This window comes from Rhododendron vialii, chromosome 13a (genome assembly GCF_030253575.1).
Source record: "Rhododendron vialii isolate Sample 1 chromosome 13a, ASM3025357v1".
Classification (NCBI taxonomy): domain Eukaryota; kingdom Viridiplantae; phylum Streptophyta; class Magnoliopsida; order Ericales; family Ericaceae; genus Rhododendron; species Rhododendron vialii.
The window spans coordinates 12,410,197-12,432,165 of NC_080569.1; the positions used below are offsets into that span (position 1 = coordinate 12,410,197).

A 21,969-nucleotide genomic window follows, 5' to 3' on the forward strand; every position below is an offset into this window, starting at 1 on the left:
TTGTATTCGGATTGCTTTAGTTCTGATGATCATGTGGAAGCAAGGTTTTGAATCTTGTAACGTATCAGCCGGTATGCATCGGTATTGATAAAATCCGATACTCTATAGTTCTTATGTCCGGCCGATAGCAATCAATACTGGACACTTACGGAGTGGGGTTTTTTGAATTTGCCAAAAATGCCAAAAACGTCAGCGTAGGAGCTTTCCGCACACCTTGCCGCCCCTATGTGCCAGCAGGGTCTACAAATTTTGATGATAATGTGGAAGCAAGGTTTTGAATCTTGTACCGTATCGGCTGATATGTACCAGTATTGACAAAATCTGATACCCTGCACTTCTAATTTGTTTTGGCTCAAATACTGGCCGGTACTGGATCAATATTGGACAGTGGGACTACTTTTGAATTTATTTAATACCGACTTGTACCCGTCAATAAAGAACTACTTTTTTTTTTATTTATAAAAAAAGTACATTTTATATTAAATTCTTTAATGTAGGTAAATCAGAAACTTGTGATTTATAAATCAGAAACCATACTGCATTAGTTTGGGTTAAAATTTTATCTATGAATTTTGCTTAATATTTGTCTATACCCATTTGATTTTATTCCCAACCTCCATCTGATTTTTACATATGTTGCTTGCAATTCTTAAAGATGAGATAAGTCATCTGTTTCGTTGCATCTGTCAAGCTCTGTTGTTAGTCATTCTCTTCTTTTTTAGTAACTGGTGGTACCCAAAGAAAAAGAAATAATTATGCCTGTGATGTATAAACTATCAAATCTTATTGAAATATATTCAATATAGTATAGATAAAGTATTAAAAAAAGTTAGTGAATTTGTCTGTTTACAAAACTATTTCAAATTATCTGAAGCAAAAGCATGTTTAGACACCAAGTTAAGCATCTTTTTACACTTCGTATTTTTTGTCATCTTTGATCTACTTTACGAGCAACTGGTAGTCAAAAAGAGAAGTTTCTTCTTATCTCTTTTTAAAAAAAAAATGAATACACCGGTAGTACCACATTTTGGAGATCTTAGAAATTGTGAACCCATTGCAAAAAGAGGAAATTTTATTTACGGATGAACGGAAAAAAAAGTTTACGGCGTTCAATCTTGGCCGTCCAAAAGTGTTTTGGACGATATTTATTACAGTTAAGAGATTTTTTTCAATCCGAATCGTCCAAAACACTTTTGGATGGCCGAGATTGAGCAGAGCCGTGAATAAGTCTCTCTTGCAAAAATGTTGTAATCACGCGATGATTTGGACAGGTGGAGACTGCACTGCTTTTTTTTAACTTTCTTTTTACATACAAGAAACTTGTTCTAAACAAACTAAAATGAATCTCTACGTTGAGAATCAAACTTAAGACCTTATCGTGTTCTAACCTAACCTAACCTAACCTAACTATAAATATAGTATCTTACCACTTCGGCTACCGTACCCTTTGCTCTTGAGATTGCACTGTTAGGAAAGCTTTTATATATATATATATATATATACACGGAGTATATATTTTTTTTAGGAAAGCTTTTCAATTAGGCAACATGAAAACAACTTGTTTGCATGGGGGAAAGTTTCAAGAGTAATTAATTATTCAATAGTTTGGGAGTACCATCACGTGGTACTCCGGATCACTTTACAATCATACGTTTCTGTGGAGTTCATACACTTAATGGTAGATCTTAGACCCTACAAAAATGTGTGATTGTAAAGTGGTTTGAAGTACTATGTGGCGGTACTCCCGAACTATTGTATAATTTCACCAGTTTCAAATATAGGAATAGTCGAATCACCATTAGTTTTTTCGAATCACCATTAGTTTCATAATCTCTTTGAAATTTTTTCTTTTTGTTTGGCCATTCATTAATCCGAATCTACTCTTCGAAGTTTGAATAGTGGAAAAAGCGAGGGAAATCTTATTCTACTCTTCGAAGTTTGAATAGTGGAAAAAATATTGACAGTGAACCGAAGGGGCATTGCCGTTGTACTTAATAAAACTATGCATTAATGAACAAGGGAAATGATATTGGCACTCTAAAAATTAATGCAGGCACTCCAAAATCAATGTAATTCCAAAGCCATTTTCTTTTGTTTTTGGAGTGCCTACATCAATTTTTGGAGTGCCAATATCATTTCCCGTGAACAAATTATTAAAATTCCAATTTTTGTAAAATGGAGGTGGTTTGCCCGAGAGGTTAAGGGGGAAGACTTAAGATCTTCTGCACATAAGTGCGCGTGGGTTCGAACCCCACAGCCACCATTTCACTATTAATTTGCTTTCCATTTTTTGTTCTCCCAAAAGGAAGAAGACAAAGCTTAACAAGGATCGATTAAGCAGCAAGGCAACGGCCAACGGGTACGTAACTCGCATTGGTTTGGCTCTCATGTGGTCAAGGGTTCGAGGCGTGCCGTTGTTCTCTGCTCCTAGTTGAATTTAATGACTTGTCTATTGTTGACCTCTTCGGTCTCGGGTGGGGGAGGTGCACCCTATGAGTTTTGAATCTCCTTCAGGGTTCCCGCCGCGAGTCTGGAGTTCTTATAGTCATGCGAGAATTGCTATGCTTGGTTGCCTCCTCCTCCACCATTTTACTTCAAAAAAAAAAAAAAAACATTAAGCATGCAGCAAGGCCATCTCTGATTGAGGGATAAATATTCATGCACTTTTAGCTTGATGAATAAGATCTTAATAGATTCTTCAAAATCTAATAATGTGTAGTGTATACTCTGCTATCTCATCACAACATAACAATCACATTAATAAAACTTGTCAACGCTGCTTTTAGAATCAATGGAAAGAGAGATAAGTAGCTGAGATAGAAACTCAAAAGTTAAGGGTGCGTTTGGTAACCTAAAAAAAGGAACGACAAAGAGGAATGACAAGCTGAGCATTAGTTTCTTTGAGCTTGGTTCGAAAAGCTTAACAAATTTAAATAGATGGCTCAAGCTTCCTTCGTCTATATGTAACAAACCAATTTCAAATGAGCTTTTAAAAAGCAAACATGAGCTCGAACTCGAGCGAATTCATTGTTTATCAGCCCTAAATGCTACAAGACTAACAAAAGTTGGACTCTTTTCTTGGTGGAGCTAAAATAAAGTGATCTTACCTAATACACGGACTACCAAAATTTAGGGCCCTTTCATGGGCCTAGGACTGGGGCCGAAGCGATCGCTTCCTCAGCTTCCATGGGGCCTACTTTGTAGGCCCCTTCAACCAGTCTCTCATAAAAATTGTCAAACTCCTCCCAACACCAATTTCGAAAAACTAACTTGGTTCACTCAGATTTTAGATGAGTAAACATCGCAGTACTCCAATAAGATTGGATAAACAAACTGGACGGATGAATATCGATCACTTTAAACCAGTGGGGCTACACTGTTATAACTTCGGTGGGTGAACAAAGTCAGACTGAACCGTAATTCGGGGATTGGGAGTTGCTGTGATGCGGCACGCCGGCAGCCGCACTACACGGTGTAGTGCCGGTGGATCCGACTGTCCATCTTGATGTGAAGGGCTCGAATTTAATCCGAGCTCCTACAAATCCGAGCTGTCCATTGCCGAGATGGATGGCATCCCTGGACCTACACGTATGGAACATGCATGACTTTGGGATCTCAGAAATTAGGTAAGGGGAACAAAAAGCTAGGTTTGCTGAGGTTCAATCAGTGGAGAACATTATTGCAAATTTGCTTAACCCCACCTCGAAGACCCAGTGGGGCTGGCCTCAAGCGTTCTTTCGAAACAGTGGGGAGTGGAAAACAAGAAGAACAGAGATGATGGGGGCCAAATACTAGCTAGAATTGGAGGCCTGGAGAAGTACTGAATGAACATGCCACCACAAGTTTCCAATGCCAATTAAAACAGAGCACAAAGACAGCAGGCTTGAAGGCGAAAAGACACGTCCCAACTGACACATTTTGTGATGCATGTTCTGCATGCATGGCCAGGCAATTTGTCTTTGCAAATTCATTTGGGCCACCATGCACCAAAACTCACAAGCTCACATGTTGGTTTTTGGAAGTGAGGGCATGTGGTTGTTGTGCTTTGATTTTAAATTTATCTGTCTTTTGGAATTTTACGTTCGTGAGTTTTGGAGAGGTATAGTAATAGTCGAAATATATAAGTCGAGCTTACGCCGATAAAAATGCTAGCTAAGGGCCAAAAGAGGAAGCTAGCTAGATTAGGATTATGGTGACTGGTAAACAAGATGCGAATGTGTCAAATTATAGCATCGGGAAATATAAGGATGTGTTAAATTTAAGTGAAAGCATAACTTTTGGCACGTTGATATCGTGAAAAAGAGGATTTATGTAATCGACCCTACCCTAATTCTTCAGGACACATTCAATTTCTTTTGGTTTATAACTTACAAGCTTTCAGTGTCCAAATCTCATGAATGTTCTTTTGTCTGGACCTTGGGGTGTCAGGTGTGGGCCTTGGGATTTGTAGTGAACAAGAATGGCAGTTACATACATGTGCTTTCACGGGGAGAGAGAGAGAGAGAGAGAGAGAGAGAGAGAGAGAGGCGACGTGAAAGTTGTTGGTGGAACTATGGAAAAGAATCTTCCCCAGATTTACTCCAAGAAAATAGTGGAGTATATATTGCTTGTGGCATAGGTGAAAAGTACTGCCTAAAGGCCCAAACGCCACGGCACATGGAATATGTTTAGGAATTTTCTCACTTATTTACCTTATTATATTATCTTCGGATCTTGAAAATCTGTGAGTAAAGCAAAAGTAAATGAAAACAAACCGATCGAAAAAATGCAGCCAAAGATCAAACTTTCTGTCCCCTGTTTTATTTGGTTTGGTTTGGTTTGGTTTGTAAGAAAACAGAGTTAATTGAAACTTACAAAAAATAGGAGTATACTGTAGTGTATCTTTGTGGATTTTCTCCTTTGTGTTTTTTTCCTTTCATTTTGACAATCCAAACGTAGGCTTTGTCTGATTCTATTCTTTTTTCATTTTGATACTGCATGTTACTTAATTTGTTGGACTCTTGCAAGCTAAATCTATGTCTTAAACAAATTAACAAGTCACAAGAATTTAATAAAGGAAAAAGTCTACAATATACACCTCTTAAAAGGATGTACCATATGCACCTATTATATGGTTCATTTATAATATTTTAATGTGTTTCGTAACTTTTGTTCTCGAATTCATAACCTTTTAGCAGTACGATTCGTAACATTTTCATTATGATTTATAACATTTTGGTGTATCTCGTAACCTTTATACGATTCGTTACTTTTTAGCAATACGATTCGTAACATTTTCTCTACAATTCATAATATTTTGGGGGTGCATATAGTACACATCCAAATAAGGGATGTGTATTGTAGTCTTTTCCTTTAATAAATCACCATATAAAGACTTGATATTGATTTGTATAGGGACAACATATCTTATTGATAAAGATAGTTAACAAACCTATGTGTGAAGAGTTTGATTTACATGACTCGAATCGCTGCCCTAATACTCGGTTAATTAGATAGCATTTGTGGTCACGTCAGGTCACAATTCTACAACAGCTCAATATACAGGTGTGTTTAAATTAATTATTCAAAAATATTTATAAAATTGCATTTTTCTATCAAATATATATATATCACATTGATTATCTAACCTTTTAAACGTTGCCATCTCATGAATTTTTTTTTGGACAAGTCAAATCCTATTCTTCTACTAATGTAGGGGTAATTAAGGGGATGGGCCGGAGGGTTTTGAATTCTCACCTAATGCAAGGAGTATAGAGCGCCTACCATTGACTGTCACTCTATTTGCTAAGTTTAAAAGGCAAAGTGTAACAATAGAAAAGAAAAAGAAAAAAAAAACAAAAAATCATGGTGGAGGTCCATAGCATACAAAGTCATGAAAATGAAGGCCCCTCAGCCATTGCTGTAGCTAGTCTATCGCCAAATATCATTATATTTCATTTAAGTGTGTGTTGCACAAAAAGGTACATTGATTTTTGGAACCTAACCAAGTACCTTGTCGTAAAAGTGCCACGAAATTGATCACATTCATAGTTGAAGATCATAACCACGTGGGTGATAATTTTTTTTGTGAAGAAAAAAAAAAAAAAAACTCTAGTGATAATTACACGTTTTTTTTTATGCCGAAGAACTCTATAGTTATACGCGCGTACATCCTCTATACACACGCTCTCACAAAAATGAAAAGTTCCCGCACAACCCCCCATTATATGAGTGCGTATGCCATTAGGTTATTTACGTTTTTCAAGTTGGAACTATTTTGATGTCCCTTGTTTTCTGGCTTTTGTTTACAGATTAGCGCAAAAATGACCTAAGCAAAAAAAGTATTCTAAATGTCATTGCTCCAGGCACGACCTCTATTAAACAAAGTTATACTCCCTCCCTTCCTAATTAATTGTCCACTATGGTTTTGCGTGCATTTTCAACGGCTTATATCTTTCGACGTATATTATGTTTTACTATATTTTTTTAAATCATTGTCTTATAGAAAAAATTGAAATCTATCAAACAAGATTCATATTGCATATTTTTAATAGTATATATCGAGAGATATAAGTCGTGGAAAATGCACGCAAAACAGTAATAGACAATTAAATAGGAACGGAGGGAGTATTAATTTTTGAACTTATCTTGTTTACCCTTAAAATGACAACTTCTAATAGAAGTAACACCGATTGACCAATTTTATATCTAATCTTTTCCGGACAAGATGACCTTCAAAAGAAAAAAAAGGGTAATGGTAGATCTCCCCATGATTTGTGAAAACAAATTGGTGGATTGGTAAAACATAGTAGTAAGTAATTCATGTCACATGCATCCAACAATAAGACAAGGCATGAAAATGGACGACCAATTGATAAAGATGTCCGCTAATCATGCATGTCTTCTCCCCTAAAATATTTGTGAAGTATGGATTACCTATAATAATGACTTTTGATTACAACATGCCTAGGTAAGCTTTACTTTTCCTTGTTGTCAGTTTAACAGCGATGCTACATCCATCGCACAGTTTTACCGCTCTTTCAATGTCATTGTCCATCTCGGCAATCAATGGTCTGGATTTTAAAAGAACTCTTTCTTGGAAAAGTTTTTTAAATCCAGACCAACCAAAATACTTTTGGACGGTGAGATTAAGAATGATAGAGGAGTGATAAAAAGTGAGCGGTGGACGTAGACTTTTCGTAGGTTTCTGTCCACCAAAGGATTTATTTATTGTTAGTAACTTTTATCAGGTGAACGATGAGAGATCTAGGCATTATATAGCTCGTTGGAATGTTAGATTATGCAGCGGAATGATTTGATTATCCACATGTTTGATTATATCCTAACTACAAACATCTCAGGATTAATTTTACAATTTTTTTTGGTTACATATAAAGTTTCAAATTAAAGGTTGTTTTCTGCACAGGGTAAGCAGGAGAGGGTTTTGAACATAAAAGAATACTAGTTTCTTTTTAGTTCTTTCATTACTAAGCAAAAGCCATTTAGAATACATTTTTTTGTCTCAAAAGAGCTAAGATTGGATACAGAATGGCCGCCGCATAACGAGAATATCGGATAATCGGGTGTCAGATTGATCAAGTTTTTGTATTCGTATTCTTCGTATGTACAAAACAAATCTTCAATTTTTCTTGGCATTGACGTGGTCGTGTAAGTGCAGCTGAAGATATTTAGGGAAAATTTTAGAATTCCTAACTGGTTTTGAACCATCCATGACCAAGGCCTGCAAAAGGAAGATTAATTGGCAATTTGTTGATCTCAGAGGAAAGGGCCAAAAGGTAAATAATTGAAACTATCAAAATACCCTCCTTCATGTAATATTATTCTATATCTAACAGTTGTAATACAATCATTTCTGACCAAGTAAACAGAAAATACTGCAAACTGATACAAACTTTGCTTAAGAATGTTGGCCCCTTTGCCATCAACTTATTCCCTCTGCAAGCTAAGGAAAAAACACGATAGTCCCACAATCGACGAACTGCCTAATTTGAATGGAAACAACACACTTGACCTTTTCTATAAGCTCATAATATGCTACTCTTGTACTACCTTCTTTATTTTTTTGACTTTTCTTTGCTTGTGTCACAAGCGGATTTCCCTTCGGCTTTCATGCTCGACGTGATCGATGATTTCGACCATGTTTTTTCTCGGGCTGAAGCGGGAACGGGTGCAATCAAAGTGTCGATAACAATACGCACTCATACTACCAGCTGTTTGTAGAGGAGAAAAAACAAGCTCAGGCGATTGATAATAAGAACTTTGCGGATGTACAGCGATGGGAGGACTAAGAGCCAGGGACAAAGGTGCCGATGTAGCCAAATCCGACGATAGTGAAGGTTAGTGTTTGGAGGAAGAGGTAAATGAAGTAATTGTGCTTCCCATAGAGAAAATCGTAGCATCCACAGAAGAAGAGGAACGCTCCGAAACCCAACTCCACCAGATGGATTCTGTAAATTATTGCAAAAACAAGTAGTGTGAGACCATGAGGTATAGTTTTTGAAAGCTGGTTGCCAGACCAGTTTGCTGTGTTTCTTGCAAAATAAAAACAAAAAACGAAAACGATATGCAACGGACCCTTTAAGTATTTCTTACCTGTCTCCAATCCTGAATAGTGGTCTCTTTGGTGCTTTGGGGTTTGATTTGTTTTTGAGAGTATCACCAAGTTTTTCAGTGACAACCCATTCATTAGCCCTTCCTGCTTCTAGCAATCCAATGAAAGTCGCCTTCGTGCGATGCAGAGACATCACATTCTCAAATAGGATCCAGTAAAACAATAGATGAACTGACCTGCATTTGAAAATCAAAGAACCACGTCACTTCCTTTTGCTACAAATCAAATCATTTTAATTACAGAAACCAAGGCTGTGTTTGGGTCATGAATACACGGAGCACATAACAAGGTGATATAGCTGAGCTTATAATTGCAACGAATCGTAAAGAAATGATAATGAGTTGAGGGAAGCAAAGTAGAGACCTTGGAGTTCCCACAGAATTCATAGCAGTGATGATACAAGGGATGTAAATGGCTCCCCATTTCGGAACCTCAACTTCAGGCACCAAAATAGTGAGTGGAAGCACAACACAGAAGAAGAAGAAGGTCACCATGTGAGCTATGATCTTTCTAACAAAGAAGAAGCTGTAGATCACGTACACCTTCTTGAACAGAGTTACTTTCTGCAGCAGAAATTTCGTAAAACAGAAGTCAACAACTTGATTCAATTGATTGTTTTTGAATGGATTGTGGTTTTTTTGAATTGATTCAACTTGATTGTTTTCGAAAGATAGACTGACCTTGTTTCTGATGATTTCCATCACCATTTTTCTGAACAAATTTGCAGGACCACAGGACCATCTGTGCTGCTGAAATCGGAATGCCTTGAATGTACTTGGGAGTTCACTTTTCACCTATTGTGTCACAACAAAAGCTAAGTTACCCAGTTTTTTGAAAACAAAATCATTTGCCAAATGTACACAAAAGCAGAAGTACCCGTTTTTGGAAAACCAGAACACTTGTAAAATGTGGTGTATATACAGTTTTTCGGATTTCATCGTATTGAAAACATTACCAATCAAACTGAATGGACAATCATACGAAATTATGCATGTATGACAACGAATAGCAGATTAGTCAATATACTTGCAGATCACTATGGTATAGTAAAGAAGAGTTACCATTTTCTAGTAGTTGTGCAACATGTTTGTGTATTTCAATTTTCAGGATGAAAATGAAAAGAAACTAAGAATGAAAACGATACCCATCAATCTGAATGGACAATTGTGCCGAAGAATGAATATTTACACGTAAGTACGTAAATTAAACCGAAAGTCTGATACCTGGAGGTCACCAAGGTATACGAACTTCCAGCCCTTGAGACTGGCTCGGACAGCAAGATCCATATCTTCGACAGTGGTTCGGTCCTTCCACCCACCGGCTTCGTTGATTGCAGCGATTCTCCATACACCGGCGGTTCCTGAAGTTATATTTCATTGAGAATTTATGTGATTGACAGTTTTCCTTTAATGTCCTAGTGGAAGTTAACAACTTCACTACTGGAAAAAGGTGGAAACCAATCTAATACATGGGAATTTCTACAATGTTTTTGCAGAAAAGTACTAGTTTTTTGTGCATTGGTTGATTCTTGAAGAACAATTATACTAGTTTCACACAAACTCGCATGCATGAACACTTTGCACACACAATCACATCTATGTGAGGGTCCCCCACACAGTGTAATGGGAATTGACGTGAGCGCGAATGTGTGTAAGAAAAGTGTTTGTATAAGTGTGCGTAGTTTTAGAAGGGTTAAATAAAGGGAAAATAAAGAAAATGAAAAAGAATAAGAGTTACTATAAAACTAATACAGTGGAGTAGGATAGAAGAGGAAGAGTAGTAGGCTGGTTTTACCATTGAAACCGAAGAAGGCATGAGTAGATGATCCAACTTCTTGCTCCACTGTGAAATGATAATCCAATGACATCTCTTGCATTCTTGTCAACAAACACTCATCGGAATTAACTGGAAAAAAAAAAAAAAAAAACAATTGAAGAAGATAAGACAAAGGTAATTTTCAAGTACCCAAAAAATAAAACACGTTAATTTCCTTGATACGCGTGGTAAATAATTCCAAATAGTGAAATCCAATTCATTTCCAAGAAATTGAAATTTCAACGTTATTATGTGGTTTAAAATCCAATTCTGTTAGCAGCTTTTGTCAAGGAGGTCCGTCAAATATATTGTACCCGAAAAACTTCTTATTTCCGTGCATTTTTAACCGTACAATTGCACAGAAGTATCTTTCCGCAAGATTGCATAAAAGTACAATTATGCCGCTGAAAATGAACCGGAGAAAGAGGTGCATATGGTAGGTGTGTCCATGACTTATGAAAGCAAAAAACAAAACCACAGTGGAAAGCGAAAGAATTGTGAGAGAACAGTCGGTGGAAAAGCGTACTCCTCATTTTGCTCCTGTTTCTGTTTTGTAAGAAAGCAAAGAAACGATTGGAGTAGCAATCTAGTGGGGCCCCTACCACGATGCTTCTCTGCAACCGCTGAGTTGCCAAAGCCATTACTTGTCAGTCTCCGAGAACACCACATCCACCCATGTGACCCCCCAGAGAGGAGAGAGCCCGCCTACTCTTTGTCCTCACCTCACCCAAGGATTTTGCCACGTCATCTATGGTCAACTTATTAGAGAAAATCTTTTTAACAGCTGCGAATAGTTGTTTACGGATCAATTGCAACCGTCCAAAACACTTTGAATGTTAATGTTTTGGACGGTCGTGATTGGTTACTGCTCTGTAAACGTCTTTTTAACGGCGGAGCCGTGAACAATTATTTATGGAGCCAATCGCGACCGTCCAAAACACTCCGGCTGTTAATGTTTCAGACGGTCGCGATTAATTACTCTGTAAACAACCTGCTCACGGCTGGGCCGTGAATAAATTTCTCTCCGCTTATTACTCCATTCTTTACTTTTTACAGTACCATAAATAAACTACTCCTAGTAAAATCCCTTGTGTGTCGGTGTGAGCAGAATGGGGTCCAGTTTACCCATAGGAAGCGTAAAAAAGCATGTGGAAGGGTACAGTTCGGAATGACAAATTTACCCTTTCCGTCGGCCACATGCAATTTACACGTCTTTGTTTTCTTCTGACATTAAATGACAAACATACCCCGGATATCCAGCACGCGCACAGCATTCCATATCCGCGCACGGTATTTCATTGATGATTGCTAATCAAGACAAAAATATCCGTTCATCTCATAAATCACTATTATAATTATTGGCACTGCCAAGCTAAACCCCAATTAGTGGCACAAGTTTTGGTATTCCAATTACGTTAAATGAAACCCAACAATTGCTCATTGTTTTGTATTTGCTGGGAGTGGATTGGAGATACGAGTAATTAAATTACTCGGCGCTCGTTCATAAGGCATTGTCGAGTGGTGGGTCAATATTTTCTACAACGTAGAGCCATAAGTAAAAAAAGTGTTGGAAAATCACGTAGCGATGAGTAACGAGCATCTAGGAATTTCGTTCGATAAATTCCATATCTTGTATGGCTACTAGCAGTAAATTTCATTTTGTGTTTTTCATGTGCAGTGCAGTTGGAGTTGCTAGCGTAGGCGTACTATGGGGTAACATTATTTAATTAGGGTCCTAACACGTGGTCGACGGCTATGAGACAAACCCATTGTCGTGATCGGACGGACAGGAAGCTGGTCCCACGCCCCGTGATTAATGGGATTTACTCCCACTGTAGTAGCTACGCTCGTGCACTCCGCAACAAATCCGGCGACGCCAACCAACTTATTAGAGAAGCGTTTTTTGGGGTGAATACTGTAAGTTTTAAGTAGTAATTGGTTGCAATTAAGTCGTTCGTTGTTTTCGGTAGTAAATAAGTTGTTGAAAAATGTCAAATTATTTCGATAGTAAATGAGTTGTAAATAAGTATATGAGTGAAAAAGTTACTCTTGCTGAGAAAGAATTTGTTTTTGACAAGTTATTAGTTAGTATGAATAACAAGCTAAAATGCTAAAATTTGTAAATTAATATGAACAAAATGGTAAAATGACCCACGTTTTTTCACCAAAACTTAGCGGAAATGCCCTGCATGCAAACAAAATATGAACTCCAAATCTATGAGCGGTACACGTAAATTTTCTTAAAAACTAAGTGTTCATATCTCGACTAATTCGGTGCCTGAATTTAATGACTCGATAAATTCTCTATAACATACGTCTTCATAGACAACAAACAATTATTTGATCTCTGAACGTCCACCCGACCCCTATATAAGTGAATGAACATAATAATATATTGCGTACATATGGCAGTTGCATAACTGCGACAATGATAGTGACAGTAGACTTATAAGACCACCGACAGTTTTAATTGCAAGATTTCGCACAAACGAACTCTGATTAAATTAAGCAGCAGGGGAGTTAAAAAGCTTACCAAACCTCCAACGACCCTGTACAAGTGCGATCTCAGAGTTAAGAGCGAGAAAAGGGATGGCGCGGCGGAGATAATCCGGCTCCGGCCGGAAATCGGCGTCAAAAATCACCACGTATTCGCAGTGCTTCACGTAATCTCTCTTCAACCCTTCCTTCAACGCACCGGCTTTGTACCCTCCCCTGGTCTCTCTGATTTGGTACCTTATGTTAATCCCTTTGCTAGCCCACCTCTGGCACTCCTTCTCCACCATGTCCTTGAAAAATCAAGTCGAAAATCCTTTACAATCCCAACTTTAAAGTTTGATTCCAGACACAATTGTATTCGAAGCTGTTCGATGAATGTGGGCCTGAGTGCGGGCAATGTCCCAATTTCGATATCAGTTTTAATTATGGCTGTTTTTGTCAGTGAATGAATTGGTTTTCAAATATGAAATTATGGGTATGATACAGCTGAGGATGATGAGCCTCGTGAGAATTTATGCAACAGTTAACATTATTAGCATTAATGTTGGATTAAATGGCATGTAATGATAATGGATTCGGCTCTCTCCATTTCTGGAATGAAATTCAGATGACTCTTCATTTCAGGCCTTTTTATGATACGCTAGAAAATACTACTACTATATGCAAAATTGCAAATTGTGAAGAGATGGATCTATTAGTTTAAATGGAACTAGTTGTGTGTTGACTGTGATGACTTTTCGATTGATGCGATAGAGAAGAAGAAAATCCTGCAATTGGATTGGATTATGTTCCGTAAAGGACTGTTTGGATGGGGGTGTGGATTTGAGTTTTTTCTGAAGTACCTTGACGGCAGGGTCTGTAGAGTCATCAAGTACTTGAATCACGAGACGATCTGACGGCCACGATAGGTTACAGGCAGCCCCAATGGATATCTTATAAACCTGTTCTCCAAACACGCCCCAGTCAAAAAAAAGCACCGAATTACAGCTTTTCCCACAAACCCCAGAACCCGATAACCAAGAAAAAATCGACAATGCCAAATCAACGAGAGAGAGAGAGAGAGAGAGAGAGAGAGAGAGAGAGAGAGAGAGAGAGAGCAGACCTCTCTTTCGTTGAACATGGGAATTTGGACGAGGACCACGGGAAAAGCCTCATTTCCGATTTCAAGGTCCTCGCTAATCGGCTCCCATTTGTACCGTTTATCAGGCTTTTTCCAGAAAAGCTTGACGAGGATGATTACGACGCCCATGTAGAGCCTCTCCATGAAAAGCATGAGAGTCATGGCCAAGCACACGTAAACGGAGAGCCTGAGGAGCGGAACAATCAATGGGGCCTTGATTAGTTCCCAAATCACCCCAATTTGCCCCGCCATGTCATCTCTCGCCCCCTGAAATGTCTCTGGTATCATCGCCGTCGCTGTAACCTCCTCCGCCATTTCTCTCTCTAACAATCTACAAAGCTTAAAACAGAGAAAGAAAAAAAAAGGCGAAATCGTAGAATTGGGTCTAGTTGTCCCAAATGGCAAATGCCAATGAGATCTGCTCTCTCTCACTCACTCCGTTTCTCTCTCTTCCTTTGAAAGAGAAAGCAGAGGAGCTCTGTTTCTTTCTATCAAAGTAGAAGAGAGGCAGAGAGAGATGTTGAAGGAAAGTGGAGTAAGTAAATGGAGAGAGAGAGAGAGAGAGAGAGAGAGAGAGATAAGTGGGTGATTTATAGTCAATTATAGGTCTCCTCTGTTTGGATTCTAAACAGACTCTCTCCTTTCTCTCTCTTTTATTTTTTTTCCCAATTTACTATAATTTCTGTTTTTAATATTCCTTTTGTTCGTGTATTTAATTAACTTATATTATCCAAATTCCAAAAGGAAGAAGAAATAAGACTGTTTTTACACTAAAAAATCACGTGGACCGTCAACTGTTCCAACTGCAAAAAAGAAAGAAAAAATAACTGCTCCAACTGTAGAGTGGTCCTTCTCCTTGCAAATATATATATACACATATACGGCGGTTTCGGGAATTCTTAAAAAAATCTCTAAAAACTCTTTCAAGTTTTTCGATCGAATTTTGATGATCCAAACTACTCAATATAATCAGAACGTGATTTTAAGAGTAAATGCAAGAAATCAGATAAAAAAAGAAGAAGACCGGATGACATCAGATCACGGGGAAGGAGATGCCCGGGGGATATTCCGAGCCAGTCAGAGAGGGGTGCGATCCTCTGCAGTCCAGACCAATCTCTCTCCCCCAAAAACTTTTTTGTCTCTCTAGTCTTCTAAATATATAATCGTAATTTTGTCTCAAGATTAGTGTAATGAGAGATTATTAAAAGTAGATTGTGACCAGAAAAGTTGGGGACAAAAATTCTTGCCCTGTCGTGACCACATTTCTAATCGAAATTAAGCCATGTCATCACACATGAGTTGCCCTTGTAAGTTTATTAATTATGTTATTCTAGTGGTATAGAATTATGTTTGTTCGCGCGGGAAAAGAGCGAGAGAAGAAAAAAGAATCGGAGCACAATAGCTTGGCGGACTCTCTAAGGAGCTTTATTGCGGGTTTTAAAAAACTTGTAGACCTCGTATAGTGTGCTTATTAGTTTTCTTGTAAAAAAATCAAGTTGAACGTATAAATTGTTATTTATGTTTGGATTGCGCTTATGCCCATTTTTGGTGCACATCGGCTACGTACCCAGGTTTCTTTTCCCAAAAAAGAAAAAAACTACTTTAGGAAAAAGTACCCAAATTTGTTTCTTTTCCAAACAGAAAGTTATTGAATGTAACCTATTTATTGAATTTTCTAGTATAGTGGTCGTCCTGATCAAGAAAATAAAATAAAGTAAGAGCATAGTCTCATTGCATTGATTAATTTCAGCAGAAGATGAAAGTAGAGTTATGGATCTGCAGGACGTCAAGAATAAGAAGGCATATGGGTAGTGCAGGGGATTATTTTATTTTATTTTTCCTGATAATTGCATATGATACCTGGGCCTTGCATCACTTCCCTTTGTGTTATTTTCGTTGGCCTTCGGTATGAACTAAGTATCAATTTGCCATTTGCTGTGTGTCCGAAATCTTCCTATCGGGGCAGGAGGAAATTCGTGTTCGTAGATTAAATTGGGATTTTAAGGAAAAAGGGACTTAGGCTAATGAAATGTTGCCATGTGTCTGAGGTCGAAGAAACTCCTCCTACCGGAGCAGGAGGAAATCCGCGTTCGTGTGTATGCACATCATGATACACTTTTGGCTCTCTCTCTCTCTCCTTTCTTCTTTTGGTGGTCTAGCTATTTGGGTAAATTTTTTCGGTTTCTTTTTATTTATTGGTAGTTGTTACTTGTAATTATTGCATAACATTTTTGGACTAAGACTTGATGGTAGTATTAATCTTACCGCACTTTTCTCAAAAATCTAAAAATGGGCAAATATAGAGTCAGCGTTATTTTCCGATTACATTGGAAGAAGTCTAAAGTAATCCAACGATTATTAAGTGGTCTTAAGAGCACCCTCAAGACTTTACATATTTTGTGATGGAAATTACATGTTTTGTGATGGAGCCCACATTATTGTATGTTGGATAAAGGGCCTTGAGGCTCTCCGAGAGCCTTGTAATAATTTTTCTAGGTAATCAAGTTGATAATAAGGATAAAAATTCGTCCTCGAAAGAAAGGACTAGCATGGGAGTGGGCATGAAAAACTAGGGATGCCATGTAAGACTACGGCTCCGTTTGTTTCAACTAAAAATGTTTTTCGGTAATACAATTTCTTAATTCTCCGTGTTTTGTTGCTTGTAAGATAGGTAAAATGTTTTTTTTCATGTACAACATTTTCCTCAAATCACCAAAAACAACTTATGGGGGAAATCTCGGTAAATTAATTGTTTTCCAATTTCATCCTGATCTCAAGTTTATTCCTCTATCCCGCTAACAATCTCTAAAAGAAACTCCCAGATGCTCTCTCTCTCTCTCTCTCTCTCTCTCTCTCTCTCTCTCTCTCTCTCTCTCTCTCTCTCTCTCTCTCTCTCTCTCTCTCTCTCTCTCTCTCATGTTTCCCACTGAGTCAATTCTAAATTGGATCATCTCTTTCTGACTCCTTACCTAAACCTTTATATATCCCAATCACAAACGCATGCACATGCTTAATATTCACTTAATTTATATGTTCACATATACATGCACATATGCAAAAGTAATATTTTTTTCACGTAAAATGTCTTACATCAAAACAAATGGAGCCCAAGTGAAATTTAACTAAACCAAAATTAATTTGAATAACTAATCTTCCAACAATGCCTGCGCTTTGAGTAGTGCATGCTAAGATAGGCTCCATTTTGTGTGTACAATTTTGAGATTTTTCTGCATTGGTAATTAAGATTACTAAAATTTAACCAAATGAATTAACTAAGTTGGTTGTAGAGCAGTCTTAAGAGGGTCATGGGATCAACCCTTAAAATATTTGATGTAATCCTAGTGGAATATAAGTAATCCGATGTGAAAAAAAAAAAAAAAACCTTTTCGTCTTTATTAAATTTTTCTTGCTCCCAAAAAAAAAAAAAAAACTCATGTGAGAAACACAGCAGTGTTTTAATGCCCATTGCCCACTAGGCAATTGGACATCTGATTGCAAACAATGTTAATAAATTTGTTACTTTTTCGTCTCTATTATTTTATTCTTGGTTTAGGTAATTTTTTTTACATTTTAAAATTTCATTTATCAAGACGAATAATTTGTCAAAAGGATTTGATACCAATTTAACATACGTTCAAAAAGAATTTTAGTTAAAATGCGCTGGTCATTATTTTAGTTAAAAGATGGACCTCCCAATTTCTCCGATTTCTGGATCGAATTTTGATGATTTGGTTCAATAAAAAACTGCTTAAATAAAGGCCTTCTCGGTCATTTTTTTTGCCGATTTCTGGCACGTACCATTAAAATTACGTTTTGAACATATTGAGCGGCTCGGATCATCGAAATTAAAATATTTTATGGCAAACACGGTGAGTCCGCATTTTAATCTTAAAATACCTCGTCTGAGAAACATGGTGAGTTTTCATGCCCGCTAGGCAATTGAAATATTTTATGGCAAACAATGAATAATATTTTGCATTTTATGCGTACCAAAAATATCCAACTCGTTCATAGTTAATTTTAGAAGCAACACAGAAGACAGAAAAAGAATTAAAGATATAATAGATCCAACATATAAAGCAATTATTAATTGAAGTATTTAATTATCCATCCTCAAAACTCATTCCACGTAAGTATCCATCCTACACTTTTTGAACAGTTATGATTTCATCATCATTTTTTCATAATACCAATAGTGTCCTCGGATATTATATATATATATATATATATATATATATATATATATATATAGAGTCCCCTTCTCCTAAGGACCATCTTATTTTAATAAAATAAGGACCTCCCTTTCCCGATCAAATTTTGATGATCCGAGCCGCTCAATGTATTCAGAACGTGATTTTAAGGGTACCCGCAAGAAATCAGCACAAAAAAAAATCGGAAAGTGCTTCATCCGAGCAGTTTTTGTTATGTTTTTATCAAACGGTTCAAATAAGAACTGCTCAAATCAAGCCCTTCCTGGTCATTTTTTTTGCCGATTTCTCGCGGGTACCCTTAAAATCACGTTCTGAACACATTGAGCGGCTCGGATCATCGAAATTCAATTGAAAAATGGGAGAAATGGGAAGGTCCTTATTTTAACTAAAATAAGGACCTCCTTATTTGAAAATAACTGATATATATATATATATATATATATATATATATATATGTCACAGAAAAATGGGATGAAAAGATAACTCCGGCAGTCCCGGCCCATAATTCAATCCAATCCCATAAATCTTTCTCGAAAATCTGGACCACCACCTCCCCAAAACCACCGTACAAACCATTTCATCCTCAACCATTTCGATCAAAACGGGATGGTCACACCCCCACCAATCGAGACCATTGCCGCTACAAAACTCATCTGGCCAACCGTCGTCACCGATCAAGCAAATTGTCGCCGACCAGGTCACAACGGGATGACCGCAACCGCTGAGGCGGCAGAATCGACGGCGCTCGCCGTTCGACAGATGCTTGCCGCTCTTCCTCCACCGCCTCCGCCCGGAGTGACACGGAGGAGGAGGAGGAGGAAGAAGACCTTCACTCCGGTAGGTACTACAAAGACGTCTATTACATTGACACCAATGTACAGTTCCACAGGTGGATGGAAGAAAGGGTTGTAAATGCTTAGACCTAGAACAGATCCTTACCCCGTCACCGTTGATGGTAAGATGTACATCTTCAGAAACATTGTTAGGGGTCACAAGCACAACAAAGAGGAGGATGGGTTTCTCACGGGCGACTACTTGGCGTCCCTTGTGTATGGCACCATCATCCAGAGACCTTCGTGGGCGCGCAGTTTTGGACGACGACGACAACGGCAAGTTCATTCTGTTGCATGGCTTCTTCCTCTTCTTCTTCTATTTTTTTTTTCCGGCTAAACATGATTAGAGTCCTATTTTTCAGATTGAAAAAATATTTTATATTCATGTTTTTTCATGCTATTTTTCCGAAATGTTATGGGTTTTCAAGTTCCGCCGAGAATTCATGATTTTGGTTTATTGTTTTCATGACAAATTAACCATGAAAAATATGGTCAGTACGAATACTGTATATGTTCTAAAATATTTTTAATGATAATTTTGCAAAAAATAAAAATATGGTCAATCCACCATGTTTCAAAAGGTTTCATGATAATACGTGGTATAAATGAAAAAATAATTATGGTTTTCGAATGCAAATCGGTGAAATTTGGTTATTACAAATCTTTTAAATTTTGAAATCATCTTTCATATTTATCTTCTGTAATTACTGAGATTGAATCCCACTAAATTAGGAAATGGTTGAATCCTACTAAATTAAAAAATGGTTGAATCCCACTGATTTAGGATGTCAATTTAATAAAATATATATGAATATATTATTAGAAGGGTAAGATAGATAATTCACCATTTAAAAGGATAAAAATATAAATGTTCAAAATGATCGAGATGAATTCTTACGTGGGCTAAGATCTGAGGATGAATATTTAAGTCTCCCTTATTAATTCTTCATTGCAACAACTTTTTCTTTCTCATTAACTAGCATCAGATTCCGTAAAAGATTCCAAAGCCGTCAACTGTTCGTTAATTATTAACTTCCAACTTGTGGTTTTTCCCATTCAATTTGGTTGTTGGACTTTAAAAATCCTACTAGATAAATTTTTTTTTTTTAACGGCAAAATAGCATTTTATTAGGGGAAGAAAAATGTATCCAACCAAAAATTAGAACCAAGGCAAAGGGATGAACCCAATGCAATACCCGAGGGCCCAAAAGCTCAGATATTCAATAAACAGCACAGAAAATCCAAAGGGCCTACAAGCCTAAATACAACAAAGAAAATCCTACTAGATAATTGCCCGGCCTTGTTCGTTTTGGGGTACTATCAAAACTCCTGAGTACGGTCTTTAATAAATTTTCTTTATCTCTCTCTACTCCTTACTCTCAAAACCTTTCCTCGAAACCCAAACTGAACAAGGTACAATATCTACCATGGGATTATTGGAAAGATAAATGCTCTCTGCCCCATTTCCTAATCTGCTTTTTCTTTTCTCTTCCTCTCAACTTCTCGGAATCTTGTTGAAAGTTTCTCCTCTCTCTTCTCCCTCGATGTACCCATTTTGAACTTCTCAATAATAATAATTTTTCCGTTTCAAAAAAAAAAAAAAACCTCTGCCCATGATAAATTATAGATTGTGTATATTTTAAAACTATGACACTGACAAATAAAAAAAAAGTGAAGAGCTATCGTAATCGTCTTTTCGTGGAGTATCCTGGAACACCTAATTTTCCTTAACGCCTAAATATAAAAAAAATTAATAATAATCTTTTGTGGTCAAGAATTGTTATAGTCAATTGCTTGTTAAATCGAATTCAGAATCCGGAGATGGTGCAACAAAAACATGGCCATTGTCGGCACCATACTAGTATTATATAAACCAGTCACACTGAACTTGATGGCCATGTTTTGAGCTGCATTCGTAGAGACATGGGTCAACCTCATTTGTGGAGTGAGCAATCAGCAGATGCTTTTGTCCCCGTCCCCCTCATGTCAGCATATTTCGCCATGAAAATTTCAACTTTTTCTAATACTTGGGAAAGAAAAACATTTTTAGGGTTAAATTTTCCCTCCGATCACATTTTCGGGCTCGGAACTAGCTAGAGCGGCTTCTGCTCCGCTTAGGCAATTGAAATCATCGTCTTTCATCAGGAGTTGTTGATTAAATTGTCCGAACCAATTTGGGCAGCGTTGGCTACTTGATCAAATAACGTTGGTCGTAAAGAAAGTAGACAGTTTATTCTCAAAATAATTCCGGGGCATTCAGTAATGTAATATAAGTAAAAAGTCTGATATGTTGTCATGTAGTTATAGACGTCGAATGACTTATTTGGTTACTGTGTAAATTAACCTATTCGATGGATCCTACAATTTTGAATGACTCAAATCTTTGATTTACCCACAACGTCCAACTAAACGGTCGAATCCCAAAATGAAACTAGAGGTGGTCTATTTCGAGTTTTTATCTGTTAAATCGATTACAGAATAAAAGAATTTATCTTTATTTTGTCACTTCTTTTTCTCGTCGTATCATTATTGTTTTCTTTCTGAGTCGCCCCAAACAAATTTAACACTCAAACATATTGTAGGTTCAACATTTTTTTTACCGGCAAAAGAATTTTATTAATCTTTGAAAAATGAAATAAAGATTAAACGGACCAAAAGGCGCGGAAATCGCTGTCGAAAACCCAAAACTAGAAGGCAAGAAGCCAACCAAAACCGTAAAATACCATCGGAAAATATATGACACCCAAACCTAACTTACAATTTATGTGTACTATATATGCCAAAATAAGTTGAGTAGTAGTAATATTTAAATAGATAAAAAAACGGAAGAAGAAATCGTATTCGAGTTTTTATACAAGTTGAAGATATGCTATTTTAAGTCTT

The 21,969-nt window shown here is 37.2% G+C and overlaps 1 protein-coding gene and 1 non-coding gene across 2 annotated transcripts; one reads left to right on the top strand and one right to left on the bottom strand.

Annotated features, from left to right (window-relative positions):
* The first annotated feature begins 2,180 nt into the window (after nt 1-2,180).
* TRNAL-UAA (transfer RNA leucine (anticodon UAA)) lies at nt 2,181-2,263 on the top strand. Its single transcript has one exon. It is a non-coding gene; the product is annotated as a tRNA-Leu (tRNA).
* A 5,520-nt stretch (nt 2,264-7,783) lies between these two features.
* On the bottom strand, nt 7,784-14,652 carry LOC131313416 (glucomannan 4-beta-mannosyltransferase 2-like). The gene is made up of 9 exons (XM_058341707.1): nt 14,025-14,652; nt 13,765-13,863; nt 12,960-13,212; nt 10,406-10,516; nt 9,835-9,971; nt 9,292-9,405; nt 8,975-9,174; nt 8,593-8,787; nt 7,784-8,447 (listed from the first exon to the last, which is right to left on the bottom strand). The coding sequence occupies exons 1-9, from the start codon at nt 14,355-14,357 to the stop codon at nt 8,285-8,287; spliced, it is 1,605 nt and encodes a 534-aa protein (XP_058197690.1). The 5' UTR covers nt 14,358-14,652; the 3' UTR covers nt 7,784-8,284.
* Nucleotides 14,653-21,969: the final 7,317 nt, after the last annotated feature.

Excerpts from the sequence above, each read along its gene's own strand:
- LOC131313416 (XM_058341707.1), bottom strand. The coding sequence starts at position 14,357 with ATGGCGGAGGAGGTTACAGCGACGGCGATGATACCAGAGACATTTCAG. Across the intron at positions 9,972-10,405 it reads TGCCTTCTTCGGTTTCAATG|GAACCGCCGGTGTATGGAGA; the intron begins GTAAAACCAGCC and ends ATATAACTTCAG. Across the intron at positions 8,448-8,592 it reads CTATTCAGGATTGGAGACAG|AATCCATCTGGTGGAGTTGG; the intron begins GTAAGAAATACT and ends AATAATTTACAG.